General features: G+C 42.4%; 1 protein-coding gene across 1 annotated transcript in view; it reads left to right on the top strand.

The window, feature by feature from the left end:
- The window catches only part of COL6A6 (collagen type VI alpha 6 chain), a 230,004-nt gene that overhangs the window by 194,251 nt on the left and 13,792 nt on the right, over window positions 1–21,961 (top strand). Inside the window, exons 28-34 of the mRNA XM_063453115.1 lie at window positions 3,429–3,464; window positions 6,978–7,040; window positions 7,745–7,804; window positions 10,176–10,211; window positions 13,898–13,934; window positions 16,787–16,798; window positions 21,269–21,762. Of these exons, the coding sequence (XP_063309185.1) occupies window positions 3,429–3,464; window positions 6,978–7,040; window positions 7,745–7,804; window positions 10,176–10,211; window positions 13,898–13,934; window positions 16,787–16,798; window positions 21,269–21,762 (738 nt within the window). The remainder of the gene's footprint in view (window positions 1–3,428; window positions 3,465–6,977; window positions 7,041–7,744; window positions 7,805–10,175; window positions 10,212–13,897; window positions 13,935–16,786; window positions 16,799–21,268; window positions 21,763–21,961) is intronic.

The following is a 21,961-nucleotide window of genomic DNA, read 5'->3' as shown; positions in this document are numbered from 1 at the left end:
TAACACTCACACACACTAACACTCACACACTAACACACACACACACACTAACACTCACACTAACACACTCACACACACACACACTTACACTTACACATGTTTTTTTTTTAATTTAATCCCCCCAGCCTCCTTACCTTTTGGAGTGCTGAGGGGATTCCCTGGGGTCCAGTGGTGCTGCTGGGCTCCTGGGGGGGGCGGTCACCCGGCGGGCTGGCTGGTCCTGCGGGCGCGCGAGGGAGCACTCTCCCCTGAGTGCTTCCTCTTCAGCTCCCTCGCGCGCCGCGTACTGATACCGGCGCCGGAAGATGACATCATCTTCCGGCTCCGGTATCAGTGCGGTGCGCGAGGGAGCTGAAGAGGAAGCACTCAGGGGAGAGTGCTCCCTCGCGCACCAGCCGGCCGCCGGGTGTAAGCAGGGCCAGCCTCGGGGGGCCCGGAGGTGGCCGGCTCCTGGGCCCCCCAGGAGAAGAGGCTGGCCCAGAGCGTACATACCGGGTCGCAGGGGCGGCCGGGCCCCCTGGTGGGCCGGGCCCGGTCGCAGCCGCGACCCCTGCGACCCTGGTATGTACGCCACTGCTTCTGTCCTGTCCTCCAGGGAGGCAGTGCGTTCTCCTATACTGTGGATGTCAGCTTTGAAGTCCGCAGTCATTTTTTGAATGTCAGCTTTGAATGAAGTTTGCAGCTCCTGCATGATTAGCCTGATTGAGGCATTGGTCGCTGGGCTGTCAGGCGCAGGTGGATATTCCCTCGTGTCAGAGCCCTGAATAGGAGAGTGCCGACCGTCGGCGCCATCTTGGATTTTCGGCTCCGCGGTTTGGGGCCGTTCCAGGTGTAAGTTTAAGGTTTTCTGCTTAAAATTTTTTGATGCCATGTGTGCTGGGTGTTCACCTATGGCTGGGTGCTTCTGTTCGCTCGTTTTCTCGGGTTTAACTTGCTGATAATGTCGGTTTATTGCCGCGGATCGGGAGAGCTCCGTTTCAGCACGTCCGCTCACATGTGCAGTCAGGCCACGCCCCCCTCCCTTCTACTTTTGATTCCTTAGAGGGTGCTCAGACATCGTGATAGTTGAGGCCTACTGAGGTGGTGAGTGGGGTGGATGGCCGCTGCCCTGCTATCCTACCTCACGGTTACAAGCCGAACCTTTGGTGCCATGTGGTTCTGGCCTAGTCTTCCCCACCCTCCTTTGGACTGGTGGGGGTGATCCCAGTCCATGCCTTGGGAGACTTCCTGCAACTCATAGTTGCTGTTGTCCTGCTAAGCTGGATGGAAAATGTCCCTATAAAATGGCTGATGCCTCGTGTAAAATTGATGGCAGCAAGGAACAGGTTGGGCTTACCCTCAAAATAGACCAGATCTTTGTGGACTTCTTGGACAAACTTACCCAACGTTTGCAACAGCAAGTCAGGCAGGAGAAGAGTGACCACCCTCCCTAGGTTTCACCGTCCAGGTTCAAACAGAAAGCTCTGACTCCGGCTACAAAAGAGGCCTGTGATAGAAGGCAGCAGAGGGCGCAGTCTGAAATGGCTGCTGCAGTGAGCCACACATCGAAGGGATGTGACCCATGCCGTCTCAGTCAGGTAGTTGCCTAGAAGCATTGCACAGAGAGAAAGAGATTGCAGCCATCACAAAGGTGGTATTGCCACATTGCCTGTGTTCCTACCGGACGTCGCTGGGGTCATGGAACAAGTCGACAGTTAGACCACACTGGGTCTATCCTGTGCCTCTAGAAGGAGTTGGCTGAATCATGACTCTTGTTGCAGCTGTTCACTATGCCTTCACCATATTTACTTTGCTGTTTGATTTCTCCACAAATTTTCTGTTTTGAGCTTTTGTGTAACTGTAGCCTAACGTTGTTGATACAATTGACATTTCTTACCTCTTGCATAAATGCTGGGCTCCCCTGGGCAAAATACTACTTTTTAGCTCACAGTTAAGCCATCCAGCTCTTTAATACAGAACCAATATGTATTATTTCATCGATAGAGCTGGTATATGATTTCAACATAAACTATATTACATGCTTCCCTCATTCTCAGTGTGTAAGGCACTATAGTTTTGTCTATATCTTCTTGTCCTATTCCCCCGCACCTGGGACAGTTTCATATTCATTTAATGTAAAAAATGAGACATTGCGTAGCAAAATGTGTTGATTTGATTAACATTTGTTCCTTTGATTTTTTTGCACCGACGCATATAAGATCTTTGTGGTGTGTGAAACTACGTATGTCTCAATAAAATTGCACTAGCAGGCGCACACACACACAAGCTCACTCACTAGCAGGCACACATACACACAAGCTCACTCACTAGCAGGCACACACACACATACAAGCTCACTCACTTGCAGGCACACACACACACAAGCTCACTCACTAGCAGGCACACACACACAATCACTGTCATGGCTGAAGCTTACCTGGCATTGGTAGGTGAAGTTGCCATTTTGTGGCCTCTTCCTTCCAGCGAGCAACATGTGTGGGGGTGGCAGAGCTATGTTCAGGAGGTGGGGCTTTCATGCAGAGGTGGGGCATGCGGCCGAAATGAAGGTAAATTGTGCAGAGAGACTGACATGTCTCTCTCCGGCCGTGGACAGCCTAATTGAGGCCGCACCAGCCCCCAGCTCCTCCCTCAATACTCCCCTCGGACTGATACAGGCTGGCACAGTCTGAGGGGAACATGATTTAAATTAAATAAGCCTGATGATCAGGGTTGTCTGATCGGCCCCAGGTGCTGCGGTCCACCCGGAAATTTCCCGGTATCCCAGTGGGCCAGTCCGGCCCTGAAGGTGAGCCGTGAGAACAACCTCTTAAACCCTCAAAACCTATCGTAGACTTTACAACACTTGTTAAGTAGCACTTCTACCTCAGGGATTTCAGCACATGCTATAAAGCCTGATGCTCATTTTGTAGACGTTGCTTTGTGCACTCTCTAGAAATCTCTCTGTAATTCCAGAGCAAAAAAAGGGTGTCTCAATACTACAAGGAAGAGCCTGCACAGGACAAGGATTGGGAACACATTGATGGGGATGAAGGTAGCTGGATGTGGATGCAATTTGAATTATATAGACATGTGCTGAAATCCCTGAGGTAGAAGTGCTACTTAACAAGTGTTGTAAAGTCTACGATAGGTTTTGAGGGTTTAAGAGGTTGTTCTCACGGCTCACCTTCAGGGCCGGACTGGATGCAATTTGAAGGATAATTGTCTCAGGCTGAATGTATGGCTGGGGCAGTAACCGATTTGGCTGCAGGTTAACTATCTGCCAATGGAATTATATAGACAAAAAAAAAATTATATTCCACACTTTATATGCTCAGATTTGTTATAATAATATGGATATCTCATTTCTATCTCTGATGTTTTGTGTAAATTATTGGATCAATATCGTAAAGATATGGTATTTTATTTCATTGCCTTTTTTATACAAACAGGGACCATTGGGCTGCCCAGGACATATGGGATTTAAGGTATGTCAATTATCTATAGTCCTATGTAACGGACCGTTTCAGCATATGAGGGGTTAAAATCCGTTTAGGCGATAATCCCCTTTTCTCAGAAAGGCACAGCTACTGCAGAACATCAGAACTCACGAACTGGATATAGGTGAATAAGGTAGCACTCCAGCTGGAACCTCACAAATAGCTGCTAGCAGATGAATAGGAAAAGCAGACATCAGCTTACACTCCTAGCAGTCAAATCTCCAACAGCATACAGTGAATCCCCCCAAGAACGAGACAAGGCTCCGTGTTGAAGGTCAAGCAGTGGTCTGAGGTGCTGGGCACCCAGCCTGGTTTTTATTACATGAGTACACATACAGGCCACACCCAGGGGGAGGCATAAAATAACCAATAACATAGATGTTACCTCCCACACATCCCCTCCCCTTAGTGTGACACTTAATCCCATTATGTGTACAGTTCAAAATATACTTTTACACAACTTTCATAACTTTAAAACCATACATCACATTCACATAAAAATACATATCCACAATCAATCCATTCAGGGGAACAACATATTAAAAAATGGCATGAATCAGACCAGGGGTTCAAAAATTAGTAAAAGTATCTTTTATTCCCCCTGGCTCAAACAGTAAAAGTAAAACATCCCCACAATGCATCCTGGCTTCCTCCCTTCTGCCCTGGAGATAATTGGAGAAGAAATCTAATTATCCAGGACTAGAGGCAGACTCCATTAACCACATGGTTGCAAAACAACATAAAACTCTTTTAAAATACATAAAGTCACTTTTTATACATTAAACACAGACATTTAACATATCCCCAGATAGCCCAGGTCTGCGTGCACATTATTAGGTGAATGGCACGCAGACCACACAAATACAGTTTAATTGCCATGGAGCCAAAGTCTTTCCCATAGTCTTTCATTATATGAATAGGCTCCATGGCATAGCTATCTGGGGGGTATCACTGCTCACACAGGGCAAGTACCGAATGGCCCCACTGTATTTAAAGGGCCAGAATGAGTGACATGCACTCTGTTAGGGCCGAATACTGTTTGTAAAGGGCCCAATCTCCCAGGGCCATAGTCCAAAGGCAGCAGGCAGGCAACCAGGCTTCTCCAGTTCTCAGTGGTGAGGTTGGTTTCGTCACATCCTACACGTGTCATTCCACAGTATAAAACACACTGTGACCTTTATGCCGTGTGATTACAAAGTAATCCTTATTATGTTGTAATAATGTTTGATCTGATCTAATCTCATAGTTTTCATGGGGACTATACCGCATAATTTTCTCTGATAATGAGGTTGCACAATTTTAGAATATGGCCAGTGTAATATGACTATATACAGTCAGGTTCATAAATATTGGGACATCGACACAATTCTAATCTTTTTGGCTCTATACACCACCACAATGGATTTGAAATGAAATGAACAAGATGTGCTTTAACTGCAGACTTTCAGCTTTAATTTGATGGTATTTACATCCAAAACGGTGTAGGAATTACAACAGTTTGTATATGTGCTTCCCACTTTTCAAGGCACCAAAAGTAATGGGACATTGGCTGCTCAGCTGTTCCATGGCCAGGTGTGTGTTATTCCCTCATTATCCCATTTACAAGGAGTAGATAAAAGGTCCAGAGTTCATTTCAAGTGTGCTATTTGCATTTGGAATCTGTTGCTCTCAGTTCTCAATATGAGATCCAAAGAGCTGTCACTATCATAGAAGCAAGCCATCATTAGGCTGAAAAAACAAAACAACCCCATCAGAGAGATAGCAAAAACATTAGGTGTGGCCAAATCAACTGTTTGGAATATCCTTAAAAAGAAAGAACGCACTGGTGAGCTCAGCAACACCAAAAGACCCGGAAGACCACGGAAAACAACTGTGGTGGATGACCGAAGAATTATTTTCCCGGTGAAGAAAACACCCTTCACAACAGTTGGCCAGATCAAGAACACTCTCCAGGAGGTAGGTGTATGTGTGTCAAAGTCAACAATCAAGAGAAGACTTCACCAGAGTGAATACAGAGGGTTCACCACAAGATGTAAACCATTGGTGAGCCTCAAAAACAGGAAGGCCAGATTAGAGTTTGCCAAACACCACCTAAAAAAGCCTTCACAGTTCTGGAACAACATCCTATGGACAGATGAGACCAAGATCAACTTGTACCAAAGTAATGGGAAGAAAAGAGTATGGAGAAGGAAAGTACCTGCTCATGATCCAAAGCATATCACCTCATCAGTGAAGCATGGTGGTGGTAGTGTCATGGCGTGGGCATGTATGGCTGCCAATGGAACTGGTTCTCTTGTATTTATTGATGACGTGACTGCTGACAAAAGCAGCAGGATGAATTCTGAAGTGTTTCGGGCAATATTATCTGCTCATATTCAGCCAAATGCTTCAGAACTCATTGGACGGCGCTTCACAGTGCAGATGGACAATGACTGCAAAAGCAACTGCAAAAGCAACCAAAGAGTTTTTTAAGGCAAAGAAGTGGAATGTTATGCAATGGCCAAGTCAATCACCTGACCTGAATCTGATTGAGCATGCATTTCACTTGATGAAGACAAAACTGAAGGGAAAATGCCCCAAGAACAAGCAGGAATTGAAGACAGTTGCAGTAGAGGCCTGGCAGAGCATGACCAAAGATAAAACCCAGCGTCTGGTGATGTCTATGCGTTCCAGACTTCAGGCTTTAATCGACTGCAAAGGATTTGCAACCAAGTATTAAAAAGTGAAAGTTTGATTTATGACTGTTAATCTGTCCCATTACTTTTGGTCCCTTAAAAAGTGGGAAGCACATATACAAACTGTTGTAATTCCTACACCGTTCACCTGATTTGGATGTAAATACCATCAAATTAAAGCTGAAAGTCTGCAGTTGACGCACATCGTGTTTGTTTAATTTCAAACCCATTGTGTTGGTGTATAGGGCCAAAAAGATTAGAATTGTGTCGATGTCCCAATATTTATGGGCCTGACTGTATTTCTAATCTATAACCAATGGCATTTCTTAGGTTAGTTACATAGACTTTTTTAGATTTTAGAAAAATCAAGGGTAATTTGCAGTAGTCTCTCACTTAAAGGTTCAGATTAAGTGAATCAGTATCTCGTCTAACAAAAATATGGTGCTCTCTGAACCTAAAAATGATTTGTTCACATATCTGACAGGTAGAGATTCACCCCTGTTTTGTGTGTCCCAAGGACCCCTTTAGATTTGAAGTGGCGAGTAACTTTTAGGCTTTGTTAAGAGTAAGTAAGTAAGAGGAAACATAGGAACAAGGGTGCTGGATACAAAGGAATTAACCCCTTAAGGACAGATGACGGATATATTCCGTCATGATTCCCTTTTATTCCAGAAGTTGTGTCCTTAAGGGTTAAGGAGGAATGCATGAAGATAATAGTAGTAATGATTGTACTGATAGTACTAATGATAACGTTAGCAATAGTAAGTAACCACAATTAATAAGGAAAAACTGCCAATAACTTATGAATGTTCTCAACATTTCCCAGGGTGCACAAGGTGACCCTGGGATCCCAGGAGACCCTGGAAAAATGGGTGTTGATGGAAGACCTGTAAGTATTGTGTAATACGATTCTACTACTTTATATATTGTGTGTAAGTGGAAAAACATATATCTATGGCTCTATGTGCCATCCTGGAATATAAACAGCTGATGTATTCACGCCAATTACCTGATTTTCTCTTTTTATTTCACTTGGTATCAGAGGACAATTTAACATTGTATTTTCTGTTTTAAAAAAGTGTCCTAAAGATGTTGTCTTGTTTGTAAATTTCAAACCTCTGAAATGTAGATAATGTCTGTTTTATCTAAAGTTTCTCTTCCCTTCAAACATATTTAATCGACATGGCCTGTGTCGTTTTCAGTGCTTTCCTCCATTATTTGTTTTAGTCTCTTAACTCTCTCATTCATTGAACCTCCTCCATTCATCTTCCATCATAGTCTTTTCTCTAAGTCATATTATAGCCATCACTTTAGTCCACATTTTCCACTATTTTATGCATTTTCTTACTCTGCCTACTCATAAATTGTGTTTAAACCACCCTCTGGCTATTCTTTCAATAAACCTACTGATGTCAGAATACTCATAACTAACTACAGAATACAATCTATCTGCTAAATTCAAATTAATTAAGACATATGTTTTAACTACTGAATAATACATGTAATGCACTGTCTATACAACATTCATTTTTTTCTTTACTGACGTACTAATTTGAAATGAAATGTTTCCTGAAGTTTTCATCATTGTTTTAGGGAACTGCAGTCGATGGCAATCCTGGTGAAAAAGGATCAATCGGCCCACCAGGTCCAAGGGTAAAGTCAATAAAAAGTGTTAATCATTTGATTGACTTATTTCTTAAACCACTCCTAATAAAGAAAACTTACAATACTAGCTAAACTACATTAAAGTACAAAAATTACACTTATTTACTATAAACATATGTGATATATAACTGCATTTTTTTGTTGTTGCAAGGCTTGTGATACCTTTTCAGCAGTTACAGCATATTCAGAGTCAACCTAAATTCTGTCCTGTACAAGGAAAGAGAAACATAGTTAAAAAAAAATCTGCACCAACAGTTACATTAATAAAAGCCATGGACACTTGATTCCTGGGTTTAAAAGCCCTGGGTCTGTGAAAGTGAATATCCATAGACTGGTTCTCCTGTGATCTGGAAAAGTTAAAGAAATGTTCACTGACTAACGAGTGCAGGCTTTCTGTCCCCCTCTTTTGCTAATTTAACCAAAAATCAAGCACTGTATACCATATACCTGGAATACACATAGTATACATTTAATACTTTCTTGAAGAGAGTACAAACTCTCTTTACAGGCAAACTTTAATTATATTTGATGTAGTGTAAAAAGTATTTGATCCCCTGCTGATTTTGAACATTTGCCCACTGACAAAGAATTGATCCGTCTATTATTGTAATGGTAGGTATATTTTAAAAGTGAGAGACAGAATAACAAAAAAAATCCAGAAAAACAAATGTCAAAAAAGTTATAAATTGATTTGCATGTCATTGAGTGAAATAAGTATTTAACCCCTTCGACCTAGTACTTGGTGGCAACGCCCTTGTTGGCAATCACAGAGGTCAGACGTTTCTTGTAGCTGGCCACCAGGTGTGCACACATTTCAGGAGGGATTGTGTCCCACTCCTCTTTGCAGATCCTCTCCAGGTCATTAAGGTTTCGAGGCTGACATATAGAAACTCGAACATTCATCTCCCTCCACAGATTTTCTATGGGATTAAGGTCTGGAGACTGACTGGGCCACTCCAGGACCTTAATGTGCTTCTTCTTGAGCCATTCCTTTGTTGCCTTGACTGTGTGTTTTGGGTCATTGCCATGCTGGAATACCCATCCATTTTCAATGCCCAGGCTGAGACAAGGAGGTTCTCACCTAAGATTTGATGGTACATGGTCCCGTCCATCGTCCCTTTGTTGTGGTGCAGTTGTCCTGTCCCCATAGCAGAAAAACACCCCCAAAGCATTATGTTTCCACCTCCATGTTTTACGGTGGGGATGATGTTCTTGGGGTCATAGGCAGCATTCCTCCTCCTCCAAACACAGCGAGTTGACTTGATGCCAAAGAGCTTGATTTTGGTCTTACCTGACCACAATACTTTCACCCAGTTCTTCTCTGAATCATTCAGATGTGTATTGGCAAACTTCATACGGGCCTGTACATGTGCTTTCTTGAGCAAGGGGACGTTGCTGGCACTGCAGGATTTCAGTCCATCATGGCGTAGTGTGATACCAATTGTTTTCTTGGTGACTATGGTCCCAGCTGCCTTGAGATCATTAACAAGATCCTCCCATGTAGTTCTGGGCTGATTCCTCACTGTTCTCATGATCATTGAAACTCCACGAGCTGAGATCTTGCATGGAGCACCAGACCAAGGAAGACTGACAGTTATTTTGTGTTTCTTCCATTTGTGAATAATCGCACCAACTGTTGTCACCTTCTCACCAATCCCTGGACAGCTCTTTGGTCTTTGGAGAGTGTGGAATATGATTGATTGATTGCTTCTGTGGACAGGTATCTTTTGTACAGGTAACGAGCTGAAATTAGGAGCACTCCCTTAAAGAGAATGTTCCTAATCTCAGCTCGTTACCTGTATAAAAGACACCAGGGAGCCAGAAATCTTGCTGATTGATAGGGGATCAAATACTTATTTCACTCATTGACGTGCAAATCAATTTATAACTTTTTTGACATGCGTTTTTTTTTCTGGATTTTTTTTTGTTATTCTGTCTCTCACTGTTACAGTACACCTACCATTAAAATTATAGTCTGATCATTTCTTTGTCAGTAGACAAACATTCAAAATCAGCAGGGATCAAATACTTTTTTCCCTCATTGTACATATTTTGCTCATTTAAAAAATATACATTATTAACTCACATGGTTAGCATAAACTAAGCAATATCACATATATCCTGTATTACTATGCATGCTGAATTTCAATACAGAATAAGTAATCGTATTATAAATAAATAAGTATGCTCATAATTCTTTAATGGACAAATCTCATGTGCATCTTTTCATAAAAACAAAACAAAAAAAAAAAACTTAATTCATACATGTATATCCAAGATTCAATGGCATTTATTTAAGATAAAATGACAGACAAAAGTGCCTTATACACCACACTTCTATTCTTTATTTTCATTTTAGGGAAGAAAAGGACCCAAAGGTTTATCTAAACAGTCGGTATGTGTAATTCAATTATTTTACTGCTATGTTTTTTATATGTAGCTTCTCACTCTAAATACATAATGGGTTTTTCATTAATATGTCAATTATAAATATTAAGCTAGAGTAGCCTCGTGGGAAAACTATACAAATCAGCTATAAGTGCAGTTTGAAGTCACTTGGATTGTCCAACAATTCACACTTTAATAATATATCCTGATAGTCACCATGGCATACAATGCCCATCAAGTATTTCATACACATGAAATTGAGTTGGTTCTGTAGCACAGGAGTTCCCAACTAGTGGTATGTGTACCCCCAGGGGTACTATCCAGTTCTACTGGGGATACACAATTTTTTTTTTAAATGTCGGTCCTGTTGCTGGTGCTGTTGCAGCAGAGGTTGAGAACTGCAGTTCTCTCATATGGCCAATGCACTTAGGGCCATCCGATAGATATGTACCATCAGGGGCATGGTAATGCACTGAGGCGTATTCTAATCTGCAGGGAGAGCTGGGAGGAAGTGAGAGCCGGGTACTGCCTCCCAGCTGTCTCAGAAAACTGTGCGAGAGACACCGACAGAATTTGCCCTGCAAACCCTATATCCCATCAGCTCCAGCCAGCAGAAGCCACCCTGCTGCACTCAAAAGGTAAGAAACTGGAGGCTGGCTAAAAATTTAACCTGTGTGTTTTGGGTGCCTATATCTGTAAGTCTCTAGTGTTTGTATCTATCTGTATGTATCTGTACATCTGTATATCTGTGTGTGTCTGTGTGTGCCATCATTTGTATCTGTGTGTGTCTATATGTCTGTGTATCTGTAAGTGTCAGTGTGTGTATCTGTGTGTCTGTATATCTGCACCTGTATGAGTATGTGTATGTATGTATCTGCATGCATGTCAATGTTTGTACCTGCGTCAGTGTGTGTCTGAATATCTGTATGCCTGTGTTTCTACATGTGTAGCAATGTTTGTATCTGTGTGTCAGTGCATTTGTATGTGTGTCAGTGTTTGCATCTGTATGTCTGTAACTGCATGTGTTTCAGTGTTTATATCTATGTGCCTGTACATCTGTAAGCTGGTCAGTGTGTGTATCTGTATGTGTCAGTGTGTCTGTATCTGCATGTGTGTCAGTATGTGTATATGTGTATTTGCAGCTGTGTGTCTGTGAATCTGCATGTGTGGCATTGTTTGCATCTGTGTGTCTGAACATCTATATGTGTGTCGGTGTGTGTATCTGTATGTGTGTCATTGTGTCTGTGCAACTGTATGTGTGTCAGTGGTTGTATCCGTGCATCTTAATGTGTGTCAGTGTATGTATCAGTATGTGTCAGTGTGTATCTGTGTCAGTGTTTGATACACATGCAGATGCACAGACACACACACACTGGGACACATGCAGATACAAACAAACAGATACACACACTGACATATACAGATACAGATACACACATATACAGTTGTACAGACACACAGATATAGACACACACACAGCCACACAAACAGATACATAGACACCCAGAGGCAAACACTGACACACGCAGATACACACGCAGATACACAGAAATACTGATACACATGCAGATACATATATACAGTGTGACTGTGTACAAGTGTTTCAGCGTCCGTGGCTGTGTATCCACATGTGTGTCAGTGTATATGTCTGTGTAGCCACATGTGTGTCAGTGTTTGTATCTGTATATCTGCATGCATGTCAGTGTTTGTATCTGTATGCGTGTCAGTGTGTGTATATGTATGTCTATCTATCTATGTGTGTATGTCTTTGTTCTTGTATCCGTCTGCCTGTGCATTTGTATGTGTCAGTGTGTGTATATGTATGTGTATCAGTGTATCTGTACAACTGTATGTGTGTCAGTGCTTGTGTCTGTGCATCTACAAGTGTCAGTGTTTGTTTATGTGTCTGTGTTTGCATTTGTGTGTCTTTGTGATTTTGTGTGTATCTGTATGTCAGTGTTTATACCTGTGTGTCTGTGCATCCGCATGTGTGTCAGTGTTTGTATCTGGGTGTCTGTATCTGTATGTGTGTCAGTGTTTGTATCTGTGTATCTACATGTGTGTCAGTCAGTGATGTGTTTATCGCGAGGCAAACAAGGCACTTGCCTTGGGTGGCACTTTGCAGAGGGTGGCAAAAAAAGCTGCCCCCAAACGCCCAGGCAGATCCCTTGTTTGCCTTGTGTCCTGGGGGGCTCAAGAGCTGGCCACTTTTGAGCCCCCCTCAAAGTGGCGGGCAGCGAGGGAGCATGCTCACCTTAGCTCTTCCTGCTCAGCTCCTTCACGCACCGCTTAATGAAGCCGGGAGCCAGAATATGACATCACTAAGCGGCGCACGAGGGAGCTGAGCAGGAAAATCAGAACTTCCCATCGCTGCCTACTCAGCCTGTCCGCCCCCTGCCTGCCCACGCAGCAGCCCCACTGGACCGCAGGTAAGTAATCCACTCCAGCTCTCCCAGGGAGGCTGGGTGGATTTTAATTAAAATTTAAAAAATAATAATAATTTGTGAGAGTTGGGGGGAAAGTGTGTGTATGTGTGTGTGTCTGTAAGTGTGTGTCTCTAAGTGAATGTGTGTGTGTCTGTAAGTGTATGTGTTTCTAAGTGTGTGTGTGTGTCTGTAAGTTTGTGAGTGTCTGTAAGTGTGTGTGTGTGTGTGTCTGTCAGTGAGTGTGTATGTGTCGGTCAGTGATTGCATGCATCTGTCAGTGAGTGCATGCGTCTGTTAGTGAGTGTGAGACTGTCAGTGTGTGTTCGAGTAATAGTGTGTGTCTGTCTATCAGTGTGTCAAATCAATGAGTGTGTGTGTATGTCATTGTTTGTCAGTGTATATGAGAGTGTGCGTCTGTCAGTGAGTGAGCATCTGTCAGTCAAAGTGCGGCCTTGACAGGGAAGGGTGGGAACAATTTTAATTAGGGGGGTGCCCGAGCACCATCCTGCCTAGGGCAGCACAAATCCAAAATACACCACTTGTGTCAGTACATCTGTATGTGTGTCAATGTGTTTATCTGTATATGTGTCAGTGTGTGTATCATTGTATCTGTATGTGTATATGTGTCAGTGCTTGTATCTGTGTATCTTCATGTGTGTCAGTGTGTGTTTCTGTGTATCTGTATGTGAGTCACTGTATCTGCATGTTTGTCAGTGTGTGTCTGTGTATACAGATATACACACAAACTTGATGCAGAAAAAAAGCAGAGGGAGCATGGAGAAGCTGGCAGAGGAACAAATGAGCCTGTGGCAGAGGAGGAGCAAAGGAGCCTAAGGCTTTAAAAAAAAAAAAAAAATTATATATTATTTATTTTATAAATATATAATATGTAAATATATACATATAGAGTTTTTTTACTGCTCCTCCTGGTTTTCCCTCTATTGGTTATTTTTTCTCACATGACTGGTGAAGCAAATGGCAGGAAAATGCACCTACGTATATTATGTATATATTTTGGAGTACACTGGCTCATTTTCACATCCTTTTGGTACCGTAAATCTGTCGAACCAACATATTGCAGAAATTCTGACGTTTTTCAGGAAAAATGGTTCGGCAATTCAAATTGATAGTGGCTATGTAGTATGATAATTTCTGTGACATTACAAATCAAGCTCAGCACTAAAATAGCATAGGATATTTATGTAATGAATGCATTAACATGACAGAAAACTGTTTTTTTAATATTTGTTTTTTACTTACCATTCAGCAATGTCAACTAATTGATTACGTCCGCAATACATGCCGTAAGTGCTTTTTCTTTATATAATAATTAATAGTGTATGCTCAACTCCCTATTTAAGTGGCAAATACACAAAAAACTTAATGGAATTTATTCTAAAATATGAAACCTATAAATAAGTGAGTAGTTAGATATTATATGAATTAAAATTGTGTTATGGAGTAGTATGTAAACTTATCATCTTCTATTTTATATAACATTTTAAAATGGAGTATAACATGCAAAAAATATAACATGCAAATGCAGACTGGAAAAAAATAAGGGGGGGGATAATTTTAGGGCCCCCACCCGCCGCACAGGGGTGGGGGCCGGGGGGGGACAGTAGGTCCCCCCCTTATTGATAATTGTAGGGCCCCCACCCGCCGCTCAGGGGTGGGGGCCGGGGGGGGGACAGTAGGTCCCCCCCCTCATTGATAATTTTAGGGCCCCCACCCGCCGCACAGGGGTGGGGGCCGGGGGGGGGACAGTAGGTCCCCCACCCCTTATTGATAATTTTAGGGCCCCCACCCGCCGCACAGGGGTGAGGGCCGGGGGGGGACAGTAGGTCCCCTCCTTATTGATAATTGTAGGGCCCCCACCCGCCGCTCAGGGGTGGGGGCCGGGGGGGGACAGTAGGTCCCCCCCTCATTGATAATTTTAGGGCCCCCACCCGCCGCACAGGGGTGGGGGCCGTGGGGGGACAGTAGGTCCCCCCCCTTATTGATAATTTTAGGGCCCCCACCCGCCGCTCAGGGGTGGGGGCCGGGGGGGGCAGTAGGTCCCCCCCCTCATTGATAATTTTAGGGCCCCCACCCGCCGCACAGGGGTGGGGGCCGGGGGGGGGACAGTAGGTCCCCCCCCCCTTATTGATAATTTTAGGGCCCCCACCCGCCGCACAGGGGTGAGGGCCGGGGGGGGACAGTAGGTCCCCTCCTTATTGATAATTGTAGGGCCCCCACCCGCCGCTCAGGGGTGGGGGCCGGGGGGGGACAGTAGGTCCCCCCCTCATTGATAATTTTAGGGCCCCCACCCGCCGCACAGGGGTGGGGGCCGTGGGGGGACAGTAGGTCCCCCCCCTTATTGATAATTTTAGGGCCCCCACCCGCCGCTCAGGGGTGGGGGCCGGGGGGGGCAGTAGGTCCCCCCCCTCATTGATAAATTTAGGGCCCCCACCCGCCGCACAGGGGTGGGGGCCGGGGGGGGACAGTAGGTCCCCCCCCTTATTGATAATTTTAGAAAGCGAGCTGAGCTGTCAGTCAGACAGCTCAGCTCGCGAACGCGCATTCCGCGCACATGCGCGGTAAAGCGCTCAGGTTCTTCATAGGGCTGCATTCAATGCGGCTCTATGAAGAACGCGATTGGTCCAGCGCGAAGCCGTCCCATTGGGCCCCGCGATTTCGTCATTTTGACGAAAAAGGGGGCGCAGCCTAGCGGGGAGCTCGGCGCTGGAACGGAGGTAAGTTTTTAATATAAAAACACCGATTTTTTTTTTTAATTAATGAAAGTTCATATAAAAGCAAGAAGGAAGGCTGGGGGACCTGTCTTTCTTGCTTTTATATGGTGACTATAGAGTCCCTTTAACCCTGCAGCTGAAAACATAGCAGTTTTAGAGAAACTGCTATGTTTCACTGAGGGTTAATCCAGCCTCTAGTGGCTATCTCACTGACAGCCGCTAGAGGTGCTTCTGCGATTCTCACTGTAAAAATCACAGTGAAAAGACGCTGGACGTCCATAGGAAAGCATTGAGAAATGCTTTCCTATGCTATGGGCGGTTTGAATGCCCGAGTGGTTCTTGCCGCGCTTACGCATTCGGCGCTGACGTCGGAGATATGAGGAGAGTTCCCCAGCGTCAAGGAAGCTTGGCGCTGGAGAAAGGTAAGTGGCTGAAAGGGTTTTAACCCCTTCAGCCCAGTGGGAGGGGGACCCTGAGGGTGGGGGAGAACCTAATGACCCTACAGTGCCAGGAAAACAAGTTTGTTTTCCTGGCACTATAGTGGTCCTTTAAGTTAATAGTAGCATCTAAACACACAGGTGGCATGTGGGAATAATGAGATCAATGTAACATTTATTTTACTTTTTATTGCTCCTTCATCCACAACACATGGGTTAGAATCGACACTAAGACAGTGGATGGAATAGATCAATTTCAGTTTCCCTCCTATTTAAAAAGAAGTCTTGGTGAACCTTTGCAAGTTTTGTTTAATTTTTATTCATATTTTCTTCTGGTTCAGTCATTGTTGTAGCTTCAAGAATGTTTTCATGTTCTATTGCAAAGCAGGAACATAATTAATTAGGGGTGTGCAGTTTGCAGATTAAAGGTGATTAGAAGATATTGCAGTGGTATGCCCAAGGAGTTTTGTTTTGTTAGCTAGAGCAGGTTCCATAACATGTGGTAGATGTTACATGGATTACTATAGCTGTTTTGTGATTATACACCAGAATGTGGCCAGTAAAACCAGTCATTGTGCCAATAAATGACTCATATGCAACATACCTTAACAATTTTGCATCCCAACAAAAATAATCATTGTCAGAAATGACCAAAACGTGGGATCAATTGCTGCCTATAACGTTCCTCTAATTTTTTCATTTTAAAGTGAATTGAATACACAAGAAATCTAGACTCTGGGTCACTTATTATAAGCTTGCATCATGTTTCCCATTTAAAATTTAATTTCAGTAGAAATTACAAAACACACAAACAAGAATTATACCTTAGTGTTACAACTATTTATTTGTTGCAGAAAATTAAGTGTAGTTATTATCAATGTTAACATAATTATTATTGTCTACAAACTTTAAATCCAACAAAATGTTGGTGTATGGTCCACATGAATTTATATCTCACCATCTTGCTTTTCTCTCTTTCTTTTTCAGCGTGTTGCCACGGTAAGAACAAAGAATGTTTTTTTACAATAAATTAAACATAGAAACATAGAATGTGATGGCAGATAAGAACCATTCGGCCCATCTAGTCTGCCCAATTTTCTAAATACTTTCATTAGTCCCCAGCCTTAGCTTATAGCTAGGATAGCATTATGCCTTGTGCCTACCCCACAAATTACAATGCTAGTTGCAATGTTTTTAATTAAGGAACTCCAACAAAACAGTATTAATCAATTTCCCTTTGTACATTATCAGAATATTTTTTTGTGTTACCTGTCTGATAGTCACCCATAGTAATAATAGTGTTTAGGAAAGGAACATTCAGCTTACTCTGGTTTCCAAGTACATCCTGGGGATGTTACTTTTTGGCCAACATCCAGCGAATGTTACTATTACCCAATTTCATGGTACTCATTACATCTACCGCACAAGTTCAGCCCTTTTCACATTCGACTTTTGCTGTTGATCGAAAAAAAAGGCAAAAAACCCAGTCTGAAGCGCTTCCAGTTGTGCAACAAACTATGACAAATTCTTTCTTGACCCCAGAATGGCAGTCAGATATCATCTTAGATCAAGAATCCATTACCCCAGTAATTAAAATGTATACCTGTGTATATTACATTTTTGCTAGTTTTTTTTTTTTATCAAATTGCTGTTTTAACATCTGGAACCTAAAGTATTAAGTATTAAAGTATGAGTATTAACAGAATTAAAAACCCTTATCAATGTCACTTAGAGCGCTAAACTCCTTATTTGACATTACAAATGTCCCTGGGCCAGGTTTGCAAAAATTATCCATATCTGTGTATGCATTTGGTCAAAACATGAGTAAAAAATAATTACTTGATAAATATCTGGATCCTGTACATTTACCCCTTAAGGACACATGACATGTGTGACATGTCATGATTCCCTTTATTTCCAGAAGTTTGGTCCTTAAGGGGTTAAATAGGATTTGGATATGAAAAGCACTTATTTGAACTCACACATAGATCTAGCTGGATGGCCCTGATTCGGTTGGAAAGGCTGCATTTGAATTTAGTAAAACTGAGAATTGCAAATCTGGTTAGAATCCAGTCATTTTAACTGAATTCTGTCGGCCTGGACAAAATCTAGTGTAAAGTTAAAACCCTGTTAGGTCTTATCTGAATCTTAGTCATCTGCAAAAATAAAAACGGTCTGATTGTGGAGTGCCGACTTCATAAAAGGTTTAAGGAAAAGTTGTCTTTTAGAGCGGACTCTGTTTGGCAGTAAAATTGATTGTTGTGTCCAAAATTATCTAAAATCAGTGCCAAATGCATCCGATTAAAAATAATTGTATGTGGTTGTAAAACCTCATGACAAGTAAGGTCTGTGTTTCATTATACAGATGCACAAATAAGGAAACCATGATACTGACATCTATGTGTACATGTGTCCATATGTGATATGTGTGAAAACTCCAACTTTACAAATAAAACCACAAACAATATCAATATATATATATACATATTTATAGATATATAATACATTTCTACAAAGGTCTGTATTCAAGTATTTCTGAATGAAAAAAGCTAAATCAAGCCACAACTTTTATGTGAAAAAAGGACAGCTCACTTAAACATAGAAACATAGAATGTGATGGCAGATAAGAACCATTTGGCCCATCTAGTCTGCCCAATATTTTGAAATACTTTTAATTAGTCCTTGGCCTTATCTTAAGTCTAGGATAACTTTATGCCTATGCCACGCATGCTTAAACTCCCTCACTGTGTTAACCTCTACCACTTCAGCTGGAAGGCTATTCCATGCATCCACTACCCTCTCAGTAAAGTAATACTTCCTGATATTATTGTTAAACCTTTGCCCCTCAAATTTAAGACTATGTCCTCTTGTTGTGGTAGTTTTTCTTCTTTTAAATATAGTCTCCTCCTTTACTGTGTTGATTCCCTTTATGTATCTAAATGTTCCTTCTGAAGATACGGTCTCCAGTACTGCGTACAGTACTCCAAGTGAGGTCTCACCAGTGTTCTGTACAATGGCATGAGCACTTCTCTCTTTCTACTGCTAATACCTCTCCCTATACAACCAAGCATTCTGCTAGCATTTCCTGCTGCTCTATTACATTGTCTGCCTACCTTTAAGTCATCTGAAATAATTACTCCTAAATCCCTTTCCTCAGATATTGAGGTTAGTAGGGTATCAAATATCCTATACTCTACCCTTGGGTTTTTACATCCAAGGTGCATTATCTTGCACTTATCCACATTAAATGTCAGTTGCCACAGCTCTGACTATTTTTCTAGTTTACCTAAATTATTTGCTTATCCCTCCTGAAACATCAACCATGTTACATATCTTAGTATCATCAGCAAAAAGACATACCTTACCATCAAGACTTTCTGCAATATTACTAATAAAAATATTAAAGAGAATGGGTCCAAGTACAGATCCCTGAGGTACCCAACTGGTAACTAGATCTTGCTTCGAATATACTCCTCTGACAACAACCCTCTGTTGCCTGTCATTTAGCCACTGCCTAACCCATTCAACAATATTGGAATCCAAACGTAAAGATTGCCGTTTATTGATGAGCCTTCCTCAAATCACATATTAGTAGTCTGTGCTAATGTTTAAAAGCTATCTGTCCGTTATCTTCAAATCTCCTCCTGCTCTCCCTTGTCTCACGGTTCCCTTATTATCCACTAGCTTGTAATCTCATGAGCCTTTAGCTTACCGTATATACTCGAGTATAAGCCGACCCGAATATAAGCCGAGGCCCCTAATTTTACCCCAAAAAACTGGTAAAACTTATTGACTCGAGTATAAGACTAGGGTGGGAAATGCAGCAGCTACTGGTAAATTTCTAAATAAAATTAGATCCTAAAAAAATTATATTAATTGAATATTTATTTACAGTGTGTGTATATAATGAATGCAGTGTGTGCGTATGAGTGCAGTGCGTGTATGAGTGCAGTACGTGTATGAGTGCAGTGTGTGTGTGTGTATGTGTATGAGTGCAGTGTGTGTGCGTATATATTAATTGAATATTTATTTCCAGTGTGTGTATATAATGAATGCAGTGTGTGTGTGTATGAGTGCAGTGTCTATGAGTGCAGTGTCTATGAGTGCAGTGTCTATGAGTGCAGTGTCTATGAGTGCAGTGTGTGTGAGTGCAGTGTGTGAGTGCAGTGTGTGTGAGTGCAGTGTGTGCGATGCAGTGTGTGTGTGTGTGGTGCAGTGTGTGTGAGTGCAGTGTGTGTGAGTGCAGTGTGTGTATGAATGCAGTGTGTGTGTGAGTGCAGTGTGTGTGAGTGCAGTGTGTGTGAGTGCAGTGTGTGTGAGTGCAGTGTGTGTGAGTGCAGTGTGTGTATATGAATGAAGTGTGAGTGTGTGTGAGTGCAGTGTGTGTGAGTGCAGTGTGTGTGTGAGTACAGTGTGTGTGAGTGCAGTGTGTGTGTGAGTGCAGTGTGTGTGAGTGCAGTGTGTGTATGAATGCAGTGTGTGTGAGTGCAGTGTGTGTGAGTGCAGTGTGTGTATGAATGCAGTGTGTGTGAGTGCAGTGTGTGTATGAATGCAGTGTGTGTATGAATGCAGTGTGTGAGTGCAGTGTGAGTGTGTGTGATGCAGTGTGTGTGATGCAGTGTGTGTTTGTGTATGTGTTGGTGGGGGTGGGCATTTAATATATTATTAAATATTATTATTTTTTTATATTATTTTTTTATTATTATTATTATTTAATTATTATTATTTTTTTTTTATTTTTTTTTTCGTCCCCCTCCCTGCTTGATACATAGCAGGGAGGGGGGCTCCTTCCCTGGTGGTCCAGTGTCATTGGTAGTTCAGTGGGGGGGAGAGGGGGGCTGGCAGAGCTGTACTTACCTTTCCTGCAGCTACTGTCAGCTCTCTCCTCCTCCGCGCGGTCTGTGCAGCTCCCTCTGTCAGCTCACACTGTAAGTCTCGCGAGAGCCGCGGCTCTCGCGAGACTTACACTGGGAGCTGACCGAGGTGCTGAACGGACCGCCGCGGAGGAGGAGAGAGCTGACAGGAGCTGCAGGAAAGGTAAGTACAGCTCTGCCAGCCCCCCTCTCCCCCCAGTCTGTATTATGGCAATGCAAATTGCCATAATACAGACTATGACTCGAGTATAAGCCGAGTTGGGGTTTTTCAGCACAAAAAATGTGCTGAAAAACTCGGCTTATACTCGAGTATATACGGTACTTTGTATAAGAGGGCTGTAAATACAAGTTTCCAGTTTTAGGGCAGGGTTCCATATTCCTTTTTCATTGTTTTGTCTATACTGTACTGTCTATTTTGACTGCAGAATATCTTGGTGCTTTATAAATGCCAGTATTAATAATAATATTTAACATCATATAAAAGTGATTGACACAATATTTAGGTGATAGTCAATGTTTTTTCAGTGGTGTAATTTTAGAGATATAATGGCTCCCCCTTTAACAAATGAGTAATTATATTATATCTGGTTTTCAGGTAAATCTATATGTCCTGTATATCCCACGGAACTGGTCTTTGCTCTTGACATGTCATCTGACATTACGCCAAGCATATACAAAAGAATGAAAGATATTGCCACAGATATCTTAGCCAATGTCACGATTAGGGGGAGTAATTGTCCTGTTGGAGCCAGAGTATCTGTGCTATCCTATAACTCACACACCAAATACCTCATAAGATTCTCTGACTTTAAAAGCCATGAACAACTAATCTCAGCTTTGAAGAATGTCCCTCTGGAGAAGACAGCAAGAGGTCGTGACATTGGTGGTGCCATGAAGTTTATAGCCAGAAACATCTTTAAGAGGACTCTTCAAGGTGCCACTGTCAGAAAAATTGCTATGATTTTCAGCAATGGACCCTCCGATGATGTAGAGTCCATTAACACAGCGGTAATGGAATTCAGTGCTCTTGGAATAATTCCAGTAGTCATCTCCTTTAATCCTCTACCAGCTGTCAAACGGGCCTTCACAGTAAGACTTTTCTTGTGTTCTTTACTTCATAGAAGTACCTCAATGTATGTCATATAACATATGTCTGATAATTTAAGGAGATCTCAAATTTCAATCACTGGATACTTAGAATATTATTATATTATTATGGAAATGCTATATGCTGAGAGCAGCAATTTTATAACATGACAGGGGGCTTCGTATTTGCTTAAGACTTTCT

This window comes from Pelobates fuscus, chromosome 4 (genome assembly GCF_036172605.1).
Source record: "Pelobates fuscus isolate aPelFus1 chromosome 4, aPelFus1.pri, whole genome shotgun sequence".
Lineage (NCBI taxonomy): Eukaryota > Metazoa > Chordata > Amphibia > Anura > Pelobatidae > Pelobates > Pelobates fuscus.
The sequence above is the reverse complement of the archived record's forward strand: the minus strand, read 5'-3'. Positions and strand labels throughout refer to the sequence as shown.